Source organism: Xyrauchen texanus, chromosome 1 (assembly GCF_025860055.1).
Source record: "Xyrauchen texanus isolate HMW12.3.18 chromosome 1, RBS_HiC_50CHRs, whole genome shotgun sequence".
Taxonomy (NCBI): Eukaryota; Metazoa; Chordata; class Actinopteri; order Cypriniformes; family Catostomidae; genus Xyrauchen; species Xyrauchen texanus.
The window spans coordinates 26,238,375-26,258,751 of NC_068276.1; the positions used below are offsets into that span (position 1 = coordinate 26,238,375).

The 20,377-nt window shown below is 42.1% G+C and overlaps 2 protein-coding genes across 3 annotated transcripts; both read left to right on the top strand.

Annotated features, from left to right (window-relative positions):
• Positions 1–876: 876 nt before the first annotated feature.
• LOC127650381 (glucose-fructose oxidoreductase domain-containing protein 2-like) lies at positions 877–6,609 on the top strand. The gene is made up of 4 exons (XM_052135761.1): positions 877–1,316; positions 2,856–3,229; positions 4,992–5,170; positions 5,395–6,609. The coding sequence occupies exons 2-4, from the start codon at positions 2,962–2,964 to the stop codon at positions 6,067–6,069; spliced, it is 1,122 nt and encodes a 373-aa protein (XP_051991721.1). The 5' UTR covers positions 877–1,316; positions 2,856–2,961; the 3' UTR covers positions 6,070–6,609.
• An 82-nt stretch (positions 6,610–6,691) lies between these two features.
• On the top strand, positions 6,692–17,301 carry LOC127650368 (golgin subfamily A member 6-like protein 7). 2 transcript variants are annotated; one of them, XM_052135740.1, is made up of 3 exons: positions 6,692–6,959; positions 15,675–16,199; positions 16,504–17,301. In XM_052135740.1, the coding sequence occupies exons 1-3, from the start codon at positions 6,737–6,739 to the stop codon at positions 16,881–16,883; spliced, it is 1,128 nt and encodes a 375-aa protein (XP_051991700.1). In that variant the 5' UTR covers positions 6,692–6,736; the 3' UTR covers positions 16,884–17,301. The 2 variants fall into 2 exon arrangements, with proteins under 2 accessions (XP_051991700.1, XP_051991708.1); XM_052135748.1 differs by lacking the exon at positions 6,692–6,959 and adding an exon at positions 14,768–15,473 and having other exon boundaries at positions 15,669–16,199.
• Positions 17,302–20,377: the final 3,076 nt, after the last annotated feature.

Sequence of the window (20,377 nt, forward strand, 5' to 3'; positions counted from 1 at the left end):
GTGCATTATTGGGCAGATGAAACGGGCATCTGAATGTTTTATGAAATCCTTATATAATAATAATAAAAAATTAATTACAAAGCCAATGGGCGAATCCAAACTGCCTTTTTGCGCCCCTGAAGTCACTGCGGGAAGGGGACATCACACGAACGAAGAAGAGGTGTTCCAAACGAAAGTGAGCAACTCAAGTCTTCCACAAGCCCGTTGGCGAAGTGTAGAAGTGATGATCACTTCGAGGAAGCGACTTTTATGAACACGTGACCCTGAGTGGCGTGTCCTCAGGATATATTTTAAAGCAAGGTTGTCGATCAGAACATATTACATGTTCAAAACTCGGGCAAGCACTATAGCCCTTTTATAACAGATATTTGTCCTCCACAGTTTACATTCGTCCTCATACAATAGATAGTAGACAGCCATAAGCAGATAGATAAAGAAGAAAGGAGAGATACTCCAAAAACAGGGCCCATTTATTTATTTATTTATTTTGTAGGCTAGTCTAAACCCTGTGGTTTATTATTATTTATTTATTATTAAGACCTCTTATGCACCAAATAACTTTCGGCGGGAAATGTGCATTCATGTTTTTTATATACAGACGTATTATTAAAACACCAGTACGCAATTTTAATAAGACACAAAAGGCAATGTTTGAAAAAAAAAAAAAACTATTTCAAAAAGTATATTTATTTGAAACAACAAATTAATAGCGACAAAAATGTATTCCTGTCGTCATAACAGCTGCGCTGCGTCGTCATGGTAACGTTTCAGGCGAAGATAAAGTGGAAGTGACGTATGTCTTTCATTACTCCCTTCATCAAGTGTTCAAAACGACCACACATGAGACCCTGCTCCCTCCAGAGTTTCCACTAAAGGGCTCAGCCCTTCGGAGGGAGCAGGGCATAGGGATGCTCACTTCCGTTTGGAATTCGCCCAATATCACTGTCCTCTCTCTGGTATGGGCGCGGCAGAAAAACACAACAGTACGAGTCCCGCATGCACACATTACTGCGAGTGTTTGCCTTTAGTGATCAACCCTCACAGCAATGAGTAGTAAGCAGCACAGCAGCAGAGTCACGGATGAATCACACACGAAACAACTTACTTTGATTTCAAGGCAGACGAAGAATGCTCAAAACGTCGTGAGGGTGGGAGGTGTGACGGGTTTGTCCTGTTTTCCCCCCTGTTCCGCTTGCTGTTTAGATGGTATGAGAGCTCAGAGCATTGTCCAGGGTTGATCAGAGAAGAGTGGGAGGGAGGTGGCCATCATCAACCTCAACAGCACCGGCGCCATCGCATCACAACGCCTTGTTACAGTAAGTATCGTCCATGGAGCTAACTACACCGACACGAGCACAAACATATAAGCAAGAAATTATTTGTTTTATTTTTATGTATCGCTGGACCACAGGCTATGCTTAGCGCTGCGACCTGCAACGTTAGGATTGGGGAATCGGTGTTTTCTTTTAAAGTGTCGAGCTTAATTGTGACCTCACGTGTTCTTGGATATAAAACAAATCATAACACCTTTATGAAGGCTGTGATGGTTTTTTTCGAGGGAGTCGCTTAGATGTGTCAAACAAAATTTCGTTTACATTTCTTAGTTGAAAATGGCATGATTGGTTAACTGGTTTACATATCAGTATATTTGGGATGCTCAATGTGGCCGTTTACCTTCTCGCTCAAACCTTAGTGAAGGGCGTTTTAAAAACCTGTGGGCTACTTCACTTTATTGATGTAGTCTATTTACTCATTTAAATCATCACGAACTATCAGGAACTACCTCGCATTTAGTTAAGAGAGGAAATACAGTCTTGCTTCTCATTTGCCTTTGTCGGCAGGTGCACAGCCTTTGGGATTGAAATGAATTTGCATGCCAGCTGGTAGGCCTGCAAAGCACAGGTTTGAACCTGACAGCTGTCACTCGAGTCACTGAAAACAGTGGGGTGAAACAGCTCCTTGTCTGTATTGTTTATTGATCATGATAGGATGATGTGGCCCTGAGGTTCATTTTAACATTGTGCTTAGTGTTGGTATGCTTGCTACACTGTACAAACAGTTTTAGATAGCTTGGCTCCATTTTATTTTTCAATGCTAGACAGACATACATTCAGGCACTCTTTGTTCAAGTTTTTGACAATTATTTGCATCATTAATAATCAGTGTTAATTTTATTAATAATAATAATCCAATAATATGAACACTATTATTATTGGAGTGTGCGTTTACATACGAATGAATAAAAATAATATTTTTTGGTCTGTTATAAATGATGGCGCCAGTCAATTGTAGATCAACTTCATCCTCTTTTGAGCTGGTGGATCGATTTTTGTTTTTTTGTAAACAAACAATGTGTCAGACACAATCTCTCCACTCGAAAACTCCTCTGTATCTCTCACAGCCAATCTCAGACTAACAATATATAACAAAAAATTACAATCTTCAGAATCATTCAGCATCACATGTGTTAATGGGAACAGATCTATTTTTCCTCTCACAATAAATCTGGGAGCTCAATAGATTTTATACACTGGAAAAATGAACAAAACATAATACATGTGAGATCAACAAATGGGGAACAAGTAACGTGTCGGACACAATTTCTCCACTCAAACTCATCCTAAAGTGCAAAAAAAAAAAGTGTTTTCTATCATGCACTCTCCAACCACATCACCGCTAGCAAAGCCAGCTTTCATCTTTCTTAAATTAACTGATTGAGAAAAAACTGATAACTTGAAATACAACAGCATTATTTTATTATTATTATTATTATTATTATTATTATATCATTATATCATTATTTGTATCCCAGTGTAACTTTCATTATGAACTTTTATTTTTCTCTCTTTTCACAGGTTGGGCATCTGTTCGTTTCACACAAAACTTAAATTTGGAGTGTGGAATGAGAATTTTGGGTGAGGGAGACAGAAACCGGTTCGCGAGTAAGTGTCTTCATCGCTCATGTGTATTAGCATAATGTTGCCTGGCGTGGGTGTATTTGGAACAGGGCAGACAGTGCGCATCCTGGTGCCATTACTCCAAAAAGAGGGCTTCCCTGTTCCGGCTGTTTGGGGTCATATGCAAGAAGAGGCAGAGTCACTGGCCAGTGAGTTGGACATTCCCTTCTTTACCAGCCAGACTGATGATGTACTGCTACATCCAGAGGTCCATCTTGTTTGCATATTGACACCTCCACCACATACACGTCAGATTGCGGTAAAAGCTCTAGGTGAGACTTATCCATTCTTCAATGAATACATTAAATCTTTCCCTTCCTCTTCTGATCTTAATTGTCCATGTCAACTCAGGGGAATGGGCTGGGTTCCTTCCTGGATTCGACCAGAGTGTTTACTGGTCTGCTGTTTACATTACTTTTTGGCACTAGCTAAAGTGAGTGCTTTCCAGCATGTGAATGCTTTCCAGCATGCTGATCAAATGTTTCCCAGTGCAATCTCAGACCACAGTAAAGCCCCAAAAGTGTAAGATTGTGATTATAAAGCAGTTGCTTCAAGCTGAATTTTTCTAGGGATAAGGGCATTTTCACGTTCACGTCCTAAAATTAAAAGCTATGATATTCTATGAAGGTGCACACACTGGCATCACCGCTTGGCATCTGTCGGTGGCACCACATTGCAAAACTTGCATGGTTTCTCATTAAATTTGACCCAAATCATTATCAATGGACATAGATTATTTACTTTGGCCATCACTAGATGGTACATTGTGTATATTGGTGCGTTCAAGTCTTTCTGGGAAGTTCATAATTAAGAGGTCGGAGATCGTGAATATGATGTGATGTGCGTTCAAGTGATTTTAGTCGGAAACAACAGACACGTTTTGCAATTTAAGTTTTTTTTTCTCATACTGCCAAAGACTGGAAGCTTTTTTTTATCATCAATGCAACAATGAAAGCTGCACATTAGGTGTGTAATTAATGCTTTATCTGTCAAGTTTATCATTCTTGTGTGGCTACATATAATGATGGGAAATTTAGTTTTATTGCACAAGCCTGTCGCTTCATAAACCAGCTAAAATTAGTTTCTGGCAAGCTTTATTGTTATTCTTCATTAACAGTACAGCATACAGACTGAACTGCACATTCAAAATCTGCAAGCAAAATGGAATTATTACCAATAGAAATTTGCTTCCGCTATTATTCTTAAATCGACCCCCCCCAACTCGGAAAGTCGGGGCTTGTAATTACGACTATTTAGTAGTGTTCATGCATGCTCAACTCACAAATGCGATCATTCTGACTAGACTTGAACACACCAGTGCATCTTTCATGTATTTTTAGTTTTGAGTACTTGTAAGTCTTTTTGTGGTTTGAAAGGTTGAATGAAACCAATTTAAGGCTACATACAGAAAAATTGCTTTATAAACGTCACTATTTCTAATCGTTCAATTTGCGCAGTTACACCAGTTTCAAACACTAACCTAACAAACTCCTCAATATCACTTTGTTCATTCTTGAAGTACAAAAACCTTCGCAAATTTTGTTTGTATGGTGACTTATTCACTACTTTGGACTGCCACTTGCACCGCATCGATGCATCATTCAGTATTAAAATCATTTTTTCCCAATTAAAATTTATATTCCTAAAGAAATTAATTGTAATTTTGAAACGTATGTATAAAATCATATTGAATGATGCTGCATCCACACCACTAGTTGTCATTGTAAGTCCAAGATGACACAAACAAAAAGTTACTGAGTGCGCATTTAAGTAAAGTAAATGTTATATCACCCCCATGTGGTCTCACAAAACTATTACGCCAGTCTACATGAAACGGAAGGCTAACTGACAGTGAATTAGAAAGCACACAAAATAGGCATCAAATTTAAATGTCGTCTAATGGTAATATATTAATGCCTCAAAAATATATCTAGAAAATAACGTGCTGTTCAATAATTTATGATAATTAAAATTATATGACATTCCTATTTTTTTATATTTCCACTGTATACTGATTTCTTTCTTTCTTTGTAGGTATAGGTAAAAATGTGATCAGTGATCAGGCTGCTACGCTGACAGATGCCTGTAAGATGGTGACAGCGGCAAGATATTACCCACAGCTTATGAGTATCATGGGAAATTCTCTGCGTTTCTTGCCCGCCTTTGTCCATATGAAACGCCTGCTGGGGGAGGGTTATTGTGGGACTTTACAGGTAATTTCATTATGAATTTCCCCCAAAATTAATCACTGATATTAATTTGTTTCATAGCTAGCAAATTAAAAAAAAAGTTTGAGCAACAGTTATTGCATCAAAATAATAAAATAAAAAAACTACCAGTACCTGTAATTATTGATGAGAGAGAAAAGTTATTGTATGCCTTATCTCAGACTAGCCACGATAATAAACTCATTCACTTCTTTTTTTCCTTTGGCAAGGTGTGTGAAGCACGTGTATATGGAGGCTCACTTCTCAGCCAATCATATGGTTGGGCATGGGAGGAGCTTATGGGGGGAGGTGGCCTGCACAAAATTGGCTCTTGTATAATTGACCTCCTGAGCCACCTCACTGGGCATCGGGCTATGCGAGTGCATGGAATGCTTCGGACGTTTGTACATCAAGGTGGCCCAGGAATTCGTTCTGTAACTGCAGATGACTACGCTTGCTTTCAGCTGCTGATGAGTGGAGGTGCAGTCTGCAGCGTGACATTAAACTTTAATCTGCCTGGCACAGATCTGCATGAGGTCATGCTTGTGGGGTCATCAGGGAGACTCATTGCTCGCGGAACAGAGCTTTATGGCCAACGGACCAACATGCAAGTAGAAGAGCTTCTACTGAATGAAGATGGTGGGACTGGAGGAGGAGTAGGGCCATCTGTCAGTGGGCTGAATGCCATGGTGACTCAGCTCCGACTTTCCTTTCAGGCACAAGAGGACAGGCGCTCTTGGGCACGGCATCCTGTTTCCATGGCAGCCACCTTTGAGGATGGGCTCTATGTACAGACTGTTGTGGATGCCATCAAACGATCAAATCGCACTGGGGAGTGGGAGTCAGTGGAGGTCAAGATTCAGGACATAGACTCAAACCACAACCACAGAGCCCTGCTAAACTAACACCACACATGGTTACATTCAACATAAACTATTCTTTATCCCTTAAAAGACCAAGAGCTGCTAACATCATTCAGCTGCCTTTACCATAACATATCAGTACTCACATTTTAAACAGAAAGAGCCTGAAACATAATGCATTAATTTCATAGGCCTTTCTAACTGACATTTTTGCAAGGAACTTGATAACCAAGTTCAAGTTCACCTGTACTTGCGCCAATGCTTACACTGGAGATGCATCACTGGACAGAAATTATAGTTTGAGGGTTGTTTTTGTTACTAATTTACTGTAACAGAAAGCCTAGCTGTGAAATACACTTTCTGTGCTTTGAATTTGAGCCCCTGATGTTTTTATATTTTATGTCAATACTAAATATGCTCTTAAGTTGCACAAAGTTTCTTGAATTATATTTTTATTGTAGAATTCCTCTGTGCACTGTTTAAGCATGAGATACAGGTTGGTGTAGTTTTCATTATATTTAATAATTTACCTAATTTTATTTTTGTAATATGGTTTTGACTAATATACTATGTGCAAAAAATAAATAAAATGCATATTTAAAAAAAAAAACCCTGCTGGTCGGCAAACGGTACAGTCAGCGCCTATCCTAAAGGGGGCGGTCAAATAGTGCCATCAGTCATTCAACATTCAAAGCCTTGTAGTTCGAAAATGGCGGCACGAAAGCGAAGTATAGTCTGGTCGTTCTTCCAAGCTGAGGATGACAGGAGAGTATTATGTCTTCTCTGTATGAAGACGGTTTTGTATTTTGGTCACACGACGAACATGCTTCGCCATTTACGAACAAAACACCCGTCTGATTTTTCATCCTTGGACAAAAGGAAACCCGCGACAGATGCAGCATCCAAGCGAAACGACAGCGGCTGTGTGGAAGGTATGAAGGGTTAAATCATGTTCTAGTGTCAAACATCGTGCACACTACTGAAACAGACTCGTATATGTTTTTTGCAAGACTGGCTTGTTGGGGAACTTAAAAGCTACATCATTTAATGTTAAATAATTCTGAGTATATTTTCAGTATTCTGGCCTACTTTGCACGTGCTTTTTTCTTGTTATATCTGAGTCTAGGAGGTATTACAGTTTTTGTTTGTAACCCTTCACAAAAGCGGCTGTTGTGATTGTGCGATTCAGGATCGTCGACTCTGAAAGAAACGGTTCATATTACAGAGTCTATCGGATCGTGATAACAAAATGTCAGGGCTGTAGATCGATGTCGCAAAGCCGCCATGTTGTTATGAAACGATCGCACATTACACCGCTCACTGTTTGAACGCTTGTACGCGTTTTTCAGGGGATACACAATCGTTATTTGGCTATTTTCACCTACTCGAGTCGATTCGATTCGACTGGGCTTGTTCAGTCGAATGAACGAATCTTTTGAGTCGTCTCGCTGATTTGGATCGGGAAAACACAGTGCTCTCAGCCCCCGCCCATCGAGTTAAACGAAGGGGAAATCCTCCAAACAGGAACGAAACCTTTCGTTTTAGCGAAATAGTATCACGCTCTGGTCATTTATATTGTACATTGGTCGTTTTTATGAAAGCTGAAGTGAAAAGTATTTGCGGCGAATATGTCACGTGATGCGCGATCTGGCATAAACCTGTATGGGCGCCGTTTAAAAAAAAAAACAAGCAGCCTTCACCCTTTATTTGAATGTATACATAATTAATACAGATAATAAAGAGACAAAAATATGCAGTTACATTAATTTAAAAAGCTTTAAATGTTTCACAGTTTTCACGAGTCTAGGGTTACAATATAAACCTTAAAGGGACAGTCCACCCTCATGCCATCCCAGATGTGTATGACTTTCTCTTCTGCAGAACACAAATTAAGATTTTTTAAATAATATTTCAGCTCGGTAGGTTTATACAATGCAAGTAAATGGTGGCCTGACTTTGAAGCTCCAAAAAGCACATGAAGGCAGCCTAAAAGTAGTCTATTTCAGTGGTTCTCAACCTTTTTGACTCCAAGGCCCCCCACTGCCCAAGAGGACATTCGAAGCCCCCTTTTTTTTTTAAAACAAAAATAGTTGTTCAAGGGAGTTTTTTTTTTTTTTTTTTTATTAAAATAAAGAGTTTACATGTTATATCATGATTTTTAGCCCTTTTTATTATTATTTTTATAATTGTATATGTAGTGTAGCAAATTCCTCTTCACACCCTTTTGGAAGTGGGCAGAGGCACCTAAGCGGGTCCTGGACCCCTGATCTATGTCCAGTGGTTAAATCCTTATTTTCAGAGGCGACATGATGTGTGTAGTTAAAAGGTCAATGTTTAAAAAAAATAAAATACAAAAACAAATGTTTCACTATAAATTCTCCCTGCCCAGGCCAATAGATGGCGATATATAAATTATGCAAATCGGCAAAAGAAGAATGTGAAAGTGGAGATTTATAATAAAAAAGGACTGGTGTTGTTCTGTTTCTCACCTACACTTATCATAACAATCCTAAAGACTTTGAATATTTGGAGTTGTCTGGAGTACTTTTATGATGCTTTTTTTGTAACCCATTCACTTGTATTGAATGGACCAATAGTGCTGAGATATTCTTCTAAAAATCTTTGTTCTGCAGAAGAAAGAAAGTCATACACATCTGGGATGGCATGAGGGTGAGTAAATGTTGAGAGAATTTTCATTTTTGGGTAAACTATCCCTTTAAGATCAGTATTACAAAATGTATTATACTGAGGTCTTTTCTGTCCCAGCAGGTCTTTAGATCAAACCAAGGTACCCTACCTAGTGTGGTCTGGTTGAATACTGCAAGTTTTTGTGAATTTATAACATGAATTATGTCTGTTTATATTTAAGAGCAGCCCAAGTTTTAATATAAAACACAATAAATGACAATATTTGGATAATCTGAACCCATGAAAGTTATCATGCGTTTTTCCACTGCAGGAACTTTTCCTCGATACTGGCCATTTTTAAAAGACCGGTTAGTAAGCTTCGCTAAAACTGAAATGGATAGATGGACAGATGCTGCTGTGCAGGCTCTGCTGAGTATTTATGGAGAAGAAGAAATTCAGCGTGAGTTTGAAAAACATCGACCAGAACAGACACGAGAAGGTGTACAAAAAAATTATTTGACCGTCTCATCAAGCTTTGATGACCTCAAAATTATATATTTTTTTTGACTACAATAAAATAAGGATATAACATAATTTACATTGCATGCTTATCGTGTATATCGTTTGTACATTGTATAATGTATACTATATATTTCGCTCGTTCTACTGTTCAGTGCTTTAAACTTTGTAACGTTTGTTGTGTGTGTCTGTCACAGCGTTGATTAAAGTTGTTTGTTGAAATCAGTGTTAGAAAACTCAATAGTTTGCATTGTTACTCTTTTGTACCTTTTGCATGATTATACTTATTCTTAAAATAAACAAAAACCATATAGTTGACTACAAAATGGTATGTAGTGTTAAATGTGCACTCAGTCACTGGTACACTGGTGTTTATAAATGAGTATAGTATATTGTGTATGTGCTTTCCCTGCTGTACTCCCGGATATGTTTTAGTCTTTCTGCTTTGTTTACTTCTTTTTCGGCTCCATCCGATGATGTGTGTTACTGTTCACGAACATGCACACAATTCAAAAACCTGTGAGAACGGCGCTTCTGTGTTTACATGGCCAGGTTAGCCGCGTTCTCCAAGAGAAATCTAGGTGTGTTAATCCACTTTCTCTTAATCCATTAAGTGGTGTAAGGAAACCTATGTTCTCATTTACATGCCGTATCAGAATGCCGCTTTCTGCAAAAACCCTGAAATCGTTTTTTAAGTGCTTGTAAACTGGTTCATTATTATAACAGCGTCACATGTCAAATCTTAATTAAATTGAATTTTCTATGAAAAATCAGCTTTTAACAGAATAGGTGTAGTCTAGGGATAGGCATTATCGAGTAGTTGAGTACACTAACCCCCCTTTAAAAAAGTAATTTTCTGCTGCGCCGTTCCCTATCGAGAGGTCTCTCCTATTGCGTAAGTAGCTTACGCTATGGGAAAACTCAGTTTCTCGAGAAATATTGAAGTCTTTATGTAAAACGCATTGCAGCTGCACAGCAGACAGTAATGAGCGAGGCAGCTCGGTCATTGGCTGTGCTGCGGCAACTGCTCGAACCAAAGACGGGCGACTCTGAACGCGATCAATGGCGCTCAGCAGGCCAGAGCCCGAAATTAGCATAGCCAGGCTATATAATGGGCACCCGTCATACGAGTTCCTTTAGATTTAATCTCCTTCAGCGAAGACCTCCTCTTCACTGGATCCTCCGGATTGTTGGAGTCTTTCGCCGCCGTTGACAAGCCTACAGCAGGACTGCTAAGAGGACGCAGGCGCCTTCAGCCGCCTTCGAAGCCTTCTGCTACGCCATCCGGCGCGCATCACTATATCCTTTTTACTAAGCTACTTTGCAAGTGTTCGCCTTTGCGACACTTTTTGTATTTAGTAAAAGAGCAAATTCGAGGCGTTGTTCCAAATGCCTTCGACCTGCGCCTCGTGCAGAGGCCTTCTTCCTGACAGGGACCGTCACATTATCTGCACTCGCTGCCTGGGACCTGACCACGCAGAAGCTGCTTTCACTCGAGGCGGATGCCCCGAATGTGACTCCCTGGGCCTCAACGAGCCGCTTCGGCGCGAACGAGCCTGCTACCACCGTGCTGCCGTCCCCTCTGTTCGAGCCGCGTAAGAACAAGCGCCACTCACGGAGGCCGCCAGAGTGGACTTCAGTGACGTCACGCCGGGCCAGTCCCCGCATGCTTCACCACCACCCGAGAACTCCCCGCCGCCAGTCCAATTCACGCAGACGGACCAGCACCCCTCCAACAGAGCGGTGGGTCTCATCTCGTTCGGCGCGCCAGGGGACGACGGTGAAAAGGATGACAGCCTTTCCAATTGGCGCTGCATCCGACGACTGGCCGGGCTCGGCCTTCGACCCCGCGCCGTCGACATTAGCGGACACGAGCACGGGCACCAGCACGGTAAGAGAGTTCACTGAACGCTTCACTGCAGCGAGCAAAACGTGTAAAACATTACCCAGTCCCCTTACAGGCGGCTGGAAATGTCTGTACAGCAGTCAATGGACCAGTCACAGAACTCGCTCACCTGCAATCAAACGCCGTTTTAACGGCAACACACAGAAATCACAAGAGTCATTTTCTGCCTGTGTCACTAAGGGGTCACGTGTCCACACTAAAGTGCGCACTCCCACATATCAATACTGTCCAAACAGTGCCGAATACTTTCCCAGCTCGAGCTGGACGCCCCATAAATGTAGATCGTGTGCCTATTGTCATGTATGCACCACTACACACAAGCACTGTTCCCACAGTTATAAACACTTCCCCAGTAAAAGCGGGGAAATACTATAAATGTAGCGCGCGTGCCTGCTGTCCTGCACGCACCCCTACACACAAACGCTGTATGCATGACCAAAAACATGCATACACGCGAGCGGGAGGCTTTATGTAAGTGGCGCGTGTGCCTATTACAATGTATGCACCCCCACCTGTAAACACTGTCTATACAGTTTCAAACATTTCTCCAGCTCACGATGCGAGCATTACGGAGATAGCGTGCGTGCCTGTAAGCTCACACGCACCCCTGCACTCGGCACTCAACACGGCTGCTCAGCGCGCACCTGCGCCTCTGGGAGCTGTAAACTCAGTGTTAGCACAAGGCAATTTGCCGGTGGGGCCCATACGTCACTGCGACACGCCCCCAGCCAACATTCAGCCCATATCTGTGCGAGCAAAAGCCTGGGAAAAAATCCCTGACATGCCAAAATGGGTTTTGAACATAATAAAACACGGTTACTCACTTCAGTTCGCTCGCAGACCACCCCGCTTTTCAGCAGTGGTCGAGACGAAAGTGAGGAAAGATGTGTCACACGTTCTACGCACCGATGTGCTCGAACTGATAGAGAAGGGCGCTATAGAAACTGTTCCTCCCTCTATGAGCGAGGCAGGTTTTTACAGCCGCTATTTTCTCGTCCCGAAAAAGGACGGTGGCCTCCGCCCCATCCTAGATCTCAGACATCTGAACAAAGCTTTTATGATTCGCTCGTTCAGAATGTTAACAACCAAACATATCCTCGTGCAAGTTCGCCCTGGAGGTTGGTTTCTATCAGTGGATTTGAAAGACGCTTACTTTCACATTCCGATAGCGCCTCATCACAGGCCTTTTCTGAGATTCGCTTCGAGGGACAGTCATACCAGTACACAGTACTACCATTCGCCTATCATTGGCCCCCGTACATTCACGAAATGTATGGACGCGGCACTTTCCCCTGAGACAGCGGGAGTGCGAATACTGAATTACCTCGACGATTGGCTAATCATAGCACAATCAGAGGGTCAGATAACGACGCACAGATCTTGGATTATCAGCCATCTAGAATGCCTGGGTCTGAGAATCAATTTTGCAAAGAGCGTGCTATCCCCAGCCAGAATATCTCTTCTGGGAATAGTGCTAGACTCAGTGCAGATGACAGCGCGCCTCTCATCAGAGTGCGCGCTCTCTATTCGACGCCTTGCAACATCATTCAGAGAGGACGCTACCGGCCAAACGATTTCAAAGAATGCTCGGTCTCATGGCCTCGGCATCAGCTGTACTCCAGCTAGGATTGTTGCACATGCATCCTCTCCAGCGCTGGCTCAAGAGCCGTGTCCCCACTCACGCGTGGCGCTCGGGCCACTTTTTGATCAGAGCGAATCATGGCTGTATAAAAGCCCTGACGCCCTGGAAAGCCATCAACTGGTATCAAACCGGCGTGAGTCTGGGCGTGAACACGCGGAGAAAAATGATCACAACAGATGCCTCCAAAATAGGATGGGGGGCCCTTTACGAGGGCAGGCCTGTCTCCGGCTTTTGGTCAAACCCGGAAAAGCGCCTACATATAAACTGTCTGGAAATGAAGGCGGTTGCCTTGGCTCTCAGAGCCCTGCTTCCGTACCTGAAAAACGAACACGTCCTGGTCCGAACGGACAACATGACGGCAGTTTCGTATATAAATCGCCAGGGTGGACTTAGGTTGAGCTCCCTGCACTCTATGGAGGGCCCTCCATGCATGGCCCCTCAACGGGTTCCCGAGAACCTCCCCAGTGGAGTTTTGAGAACCATCACTGAGGCGCGAGCACCCTCTACGAGGCTTATATGCTAAAAGTGGAAAGTGTTCAGTGACTGGTGTGATACCAAGAGCTTGAACCCCAAATTGTGTGAGATACCAAGTGTACTCGCCTTTTTGCAAGAGCTGCTGGAGGCGGGCCTCACACCCTCCACGCTCAAAGTCTATGTGGCTGCCATAGCGGCGTCACACAATCCTGATAAATGACATTCATTAGGGAAAAACGATCTAATCATTCGTTTCCTAAGAGGCGCTAGGAGGATGAACCCTCCTCGCCCCCCTCGGTGCCGATCTGGGACCTGGCCACGGTCCTGGACGCACTCGAGTGCCCCGTTAGAACCTCTCCGAACCGTGCACCTTAAACAGCAAAACTGCGCTCTTGCTGGCGCTCGCTTCAGTCAAGAGAGTGGGCGACATTTATCAGGTTTTATAACCTACAGGTCCCCTCATTGCATTCCAACATTCTATCAGCCTGACTGTAGAATGGACTGGAGTATGTATGCTGAGCATTATCTCCTCCCTTACAAGGTCCGTCTCTGACTGACTTAAAGGATTTTTTATGCATATCAGCACATAGAAAACTCAGTACATAAGATATGTGCTTGTGTTTGTACTATGAGCGCCCCACCATGGACCACCTTGGAAGGGCGCTCTATACTATCCCATTATGTAGCTCGCCGTTGGCCGGCTCGTGGAATAATCACTTTGCTTTAAGGCTCAGGCATCTGCCTCTGGCTTTATAGAGCGAAGTCAGCACGCACGGCGTTTTACATGGTGTTCCCATAGCGTAAGCTACTTACGCAATAGGAGAGACCTCTCGATAGGGAACAACTCAGTTACTAACGTAACCTCGGTTCCCTGAGAGGAGGGAACGAGTATTGCGTAAGCTGCCGTGCTTGTGCTTGGTCAGTTCGCTTCAGTCGAAAGGAACTCGTATGACGGGGTGCCCATTATATAGCTTGGCTATGCTAATTTCGGCGGGCTCTGAGCGCGTGAAGCGATGGCGCGCCCATTGGTCGCTGCGTTCAGAGTCGCCCGTCATTGGTTCGAGCAGTTGCCGCAGCACAGCCAATGACCGAGCTGCCTCGCTCATTGCTGTATGCTGTGCAGCTGCAATGCGTTTTACATAAAGACTTCAATATTTCTTGAGAAACGGAGTTTTCCCATAGCGTAAGCTACTTACTCAATACTCGTTCCCTCCTCTCAGGGAACCGAGGTTACGTTAGTAACCGAGTCGTTTTGTGGTCTGTTTTGCGACCCATTTTAGCTTATTGCGGCCGACCCATAACTTCCCTCGCCTACTACCTGCGCAGATATCAACAGCGCAACTGGGTTGTAGGTTGCCAGGTTGAGGTCACAAATAGGTTGAAATTTGTGTGATGTGTCGATTGTGTGTGTAGGATACGTTTCATACAAGATCTGACAACTGGACAACCTTGGAATTATATATTGATGTGATTATTCATATAACGAGGTTTGGGCCATACAAATTACGGGAGAAATAACAAAAGGGGAGTGGGGCGGGAGATGGGTGTGAAATACAAAATGTATTTAAATGCTCTGAACTAATAATATTTTAAGAGGAAAATGCCAATACTTGGATTTCTTAAGTGTATTCATTTAAATTATATTTAAACAGTAGGCTACATGCACATATAATTTGGAGTCCTCCACGTGCGTTTTGCGATATTAACATTAACGATTAATCGATTTATTGATAATTTCCACATCAGTCGATTATGAAAATGTCTGAATTGAAATTCCTGGGTAATTTAAAACATTAACCTCATGATATTATTCATGCAGATGTTATTGCTGTGTAAGTGCATTTATGCATGCTGTGAGCAGCATTAAACGATCTGTGTAAATGCACCTAAATGCCACTTTAGACGCAGCTTCTGTACCACATTTGCAGTGTAAAGATGGCTTTAGATGGTCTACCTTTGTTTACATTCCATGTTGTTTCTATGGTGTCTTTAGCTAGTCAGACTAATTGTTAGACAAAATCTTAAAAGGGATTGTTCAACCAAAAATAAAAATTCTCTCATCATTTACTCATTCTCTTGACATCCCAGGTGTGTATGACTTCTTCTGAAGAAGACAAATCAAGGTTTTTTAGAAGAATTGTTCAACTCTGTAGGTCCTCACAATGCAAATGAATAGGTGTCAACATTTTGAAGCTCCAAAATCCAAATAAAGGAAGCATAAACGTAATCCATGTTGCTCCAGTAGTTAAATCCTTGTGTTCAGATACGATATGAAAGGTGTGGGTGAGAACCAAAACAGTATTTTAACCAGTTTTTTTTCTGTAAATTCTCCTCACCTTTTGTGTTTCACTCAATAAATAAAAATGGGTTTTTAGTGGCATTAGGGGGAGCAAATAAAGACAGAATTGAAATTTTTTTTGGGTGAAAAAAAAAATCTCTTATTTCTTTCTTTCTCCTATTCTCTGTGCCAAGTTACAGTGTTGATGGATGAGCAACAGGTAGAGGTGGGGTCTGTTGGAGAAGATGGTGACATGGATGGCGCCATCAGAGGGATCCTCCGTGCTGCAGCAGGAGAGGGGACTACTGAAGTGGAGGGGCTTGAAGATGAAGGAGAGGGGCCTGTTGATGGAGGCAACGGGAAAGACACCCAAGAGGATGATTCCTCACAAATTGCAACTGGCGTTCGCAAGTGGAGCTCAGTGTGGGTGCACTATCGGAAGCTTGACCAGGAGTCGAAGGCCATGTGCTTGCTGTGCACGGAGAAGATCCAGCACCAGAGCAGTACAAGTAACCTAATCAGACATCTACAGCACAGGCATCCCACTGAGTTTGCACAGCTTGAAGTTCACCCACAAAAGCGGCCAAGCAAACGGAAATCTACAGATCCAGTCCACCGCCCCACTTCTCCCACATTATCTAGCGGTACCCCAGCCAGGTCTCTCTTTGTGTCACCAAAGCGTGATGTCCGTGCACCCAGCAGTACCATCTTAGACAAATATCCAGGTATACTTTTCTTTAAGTAAACTTTTTTTACATTTTGTGTTAACATGCACTTCTTTGAGCATAAACTCAATAGCATGGTAATCAAGTGATTACTTACTTTGCTTCACTGCTTGAAATACTTATAGCAAAAAGATTGAACCCATTGTTAGTGTTGAGATTTGTACCTCTATACAAATGTTTTCATCATTTCCACAAGTTCTTCAGTTTGTATGGTACATCATTTATTTTGTTTCTGTACCTATATTACAAGGTTTAATAAAGGCTTTCAGTTCATTACAGAATTTATATAATCCTTTTCCATTAGGTACTAAGTGGTCTGAAGGGTTGCGTTTATTGGAGCGAGAACGGGAGCTGACAGAAGCGTTAAGGCGTGTCCAGCAGGAGGAGGGGCGGAGCATTCAGCTGCAGCGGGAGTTGTTGCAGCAGTTCCGTGAAATGGATGCTGAGCGCCGGCTACTTCAAAATCAGAAAAGTGAACAAGAGCAGGAACATGCAAGACTACGGAAGGAAAAGGAAGCACTTAAGGAGGAGAAGAATGAACTCCAGAGGGAAAGAGAGGAAATGCAGAAGGAGAGGGAGGAGTTTCAGAGGGAGAAGGAGGAGCTGGAGAAGCAGAAACAGGAACTGGATTCCTGGAAAGATTCCCATGGACAAGGACAAACATCTGGATTTTACAATTGTTGAGACACCACAGTATATCTATGTCTCAAGGAAACAAGATTTCCTTTTTAAGGAATCTGTCTATCCGTACCCTTTTTGTTTTAAGGAGATTGATTTAGATTGGGGTAATGGGATTGTGGGAAAGGGGGTCATGGCAGGGAAGTTGTATTTTGATTAGCAGAATGAAAGTGTACCTAACCCTCCTGGATTTTCAACACACACATACATGCATGCAAATGATAGATTACCTACTGGTAAATTACAGGTTTGCTATGAGAAGGCCTTTAATGTAAAATAACTAGAAAACAGTCTTAAAATCTACCCACATACTGTATTTATGAGTGTTAACCCAAACAAGGTTCATTGTTCCAAAACGGACTAGTGTGTGAATGTATTAACATGTTTTGTATATTTCTCCACTGGGAATAAAAAGAACAACATTCGGCAAGTCATTTTCCACAGTCATTTGGGCAATAAACCTAGTTCTTCGTGCCTAGAATTAATATTATAACATACAAACTGCACCAACACCTCTTGTCACTGTGTTATCACATAACTTTGAATTCACAAGTATAGTAAACATCAAGGTTGCAGAGAGAATATTGTTTAAGAAGTTTTACTCCTAATGGAATGAACTGTAAATTTGAAACATTTGTATACAATCAAGACCACACACATGATATGACGACTCATATCAGTAACCTCATAAAAGCCGTTTTAATATGCATGGAGAGGGTTCCTTCATGAGGGCTGCCATGTTAGGATCACATGACCAGCCGAATACTACTCACAACCACCCTTTTATTGGACACTTTCACTCACAAATTAAGTTAAAGGTGCACTCAGTAACTTGTCTTTGTGTCATCTGGAACTTGCACTGACACCTAGCGGCTTGGAAGAAGCATCATTTAAAATCAATAGTTTTCAGTTTCAGATGCCATTGTAAAAATTTAGGGTGCATTCCATTCTAAAATTATCATCCCCATGCACTATTCTATTTGAAGACCATCCACTGAGATTTAAAATGCTAAAAGGTTTGGGCTTTAATGGAAATTCTGTTTTAAGCAATCTTACAGCATAACTATCATGAATGTTCTCCCTTCAAAGTGCCCTTCGGAGGGTGATTTATGCCATTTGGAACGCAGTCTCTGTATTCACAGTTAGCCATGATTATTTTAATCAATGAGTGAAAGTGTCATATACAGTGAGGAAAATAAGTATTTGAACACCCTGCTATTTTGCAAGTTCTCCCACTTAGAAATCATGGAGGGGTCTGAAATTGTCATCGTAGGTGCATGTCCACTGTGAGAGACATAATCTAAAAAATAAAATCCAGAAATCACAATGTATGATTTTTTAACTATTTATTTGTATGATACAGCTGCAAATAAGTATTTCAACACCTGTCTATCAGCTAGAATTCTGACCCTCAAAGACCTGTTAGTCTGCCTTTAAAATGTCCACCTCCACTCCATTTATTATCCTAAATTAGATGCACCTGTTTGAGGTCGTTAGCTGCATAAAGACACCTGTCCACCCCATACAATCAGTAAGAATCCAACTACTAACATGTCCAAGACCAAAGAGCTGTCCAAAGACACTAGAGACAAAATTGTACACCTCCACAAGGCTGGAAAGGGCTACGGGGAAATCGCCAAGCAGCTTGGTGAAAAAAGGTCCACTGTTGGAGCAATCATTAGAAAATGGAAGAAGCTAAACATGACTGTCAATCTCCCTCGGACTGGGGCTCCGTGCAAGATCTCACCTCGTGGGGTCTCAATGATCCTAAGAAAGGTGAGAAATCAGCCCAGAACTACACTGGAGGAGCTGGTCAATGACCTGAAAAGAGCTGGGACCACCATTTCCAAGGTTACTGTTGGTAATACACTAAGACGTCACGGTTTGAAATCATGCATGGCACGGAAGGTTCCCCTGCTTAAACCAGCACATGTCAAGGCCCGTCTTAAGTTTGCCAATGACCATTTGGATGATCCAGAGGAGTCATGGGAGAAAGTCATGTGGTCAGATGAGACCTTTTGGTCATAATTCCACTAACCGTGTTTGGAGGAAGAAGAATGATGAGTACCATCCCAAGAACACCATCCCTACTGTGAAGCATGGGGGTGGTAGCATCATGCTTTGGGGGTGTTTTTCTGCACATGGGACAGGGCGACTGCACTGTGTTAAGGAGAGGATGACCGGGGCCATGTATTGTGAGATTTTGGGGAACAACCTCCTTCCCTCAGTTAGAGCATTGAAGATGGGTCGAGGCTGGGGCTTCCAACATGATAATGACCCGAAGCACACAGCCAGGATAACCAAGGAGTGGCTCTGTAAGAAGCATATCAAGGTTCTGGCGTGGCCTAGCCAGTCTCCAGACCTAAACCCAATAGAGAATCTTTGGAGGGAGCTCAAACTCTGTGTTTCTCAGCGACAGCCCAGAAACCTGACTGATCTAGAGAAGATCTGTGTGGAGGAGTGGGCCAAAATCCCTCCTGCAGTGTGTGCAAACCTGGTGAAAAACTACAGGAAACGTTTGAATTGCAAACAAAGGCTACTGTACCAAATATTAACATTGATTTTCTCAGGTGTTCAAATACTTATTTGCAGCTGTATCATACAAATAAATAGTTAAAAAATCATACATTGTGATTTCTGGATTTTTTTTTAGATTATGTCTCTCACAGTGGACATGAACCTACGATGACAATTTCAGACCCCTCCATGATTTCTAAGTGGGAGAACTTGCAAAATAGCAGGTTGTTCAAATACTTATTTTCCTCACTGTAAGTCCATTGTTCAAAGGTGCCTCAGTTTGTTCCTGGCAGGCAGTAGATGCCCTAACCATATGGAGCCTGTAAGGCTTTATGCCCTGCCAGGAACAACATATGGCACCTTTCACCATCGCGAAAGGTTCATCGCAAATACAGGATGGTTACTAAGACTAAGTTAGTATTCAGCTGGTCATGTGATTCTAACAGCCGCCGTGTCCGGACCCTCTCAACGCACAATAAAACAGCTTTGATAAGGTTACTGATATGACTGCAGTCTTCATTTTAATGTGTGCTCATGATTTCCTACATATATTGCAAAATTAAAGTTTATATCTTTAGGAGTTAAACATTTTTAATGAGGAAAATTACTGAATGCACCTTTAATTATTGCTGACTGAGTACTGAATTTCTACAATGGCGTTGGTAACTGAAAACTATTGTGTTTGAATGTTACTGCATCCACACCAAAAGGTGTCCAAGTTTAAATCCAAGATGGCATAAAAACAAAAATTACTGAGTTCACCTTTAATGCATTTTGGCAGTAAACTAGAGTACATTGTGCATAAACCTTTTCTAAGTCTTATCTTTCACCCCAGCTCAGTACATTTGTTCATTTGAATATACGAAAGTGTAGGGTTCGGTGTTCTCTGATTACTAGGCCAAAAAGTAATCAGATTTGTTACTGATTTTCAGTTAAGTTAATTACTTTTAAGTATATTACTTGGGTTACACATTTTCATAAAT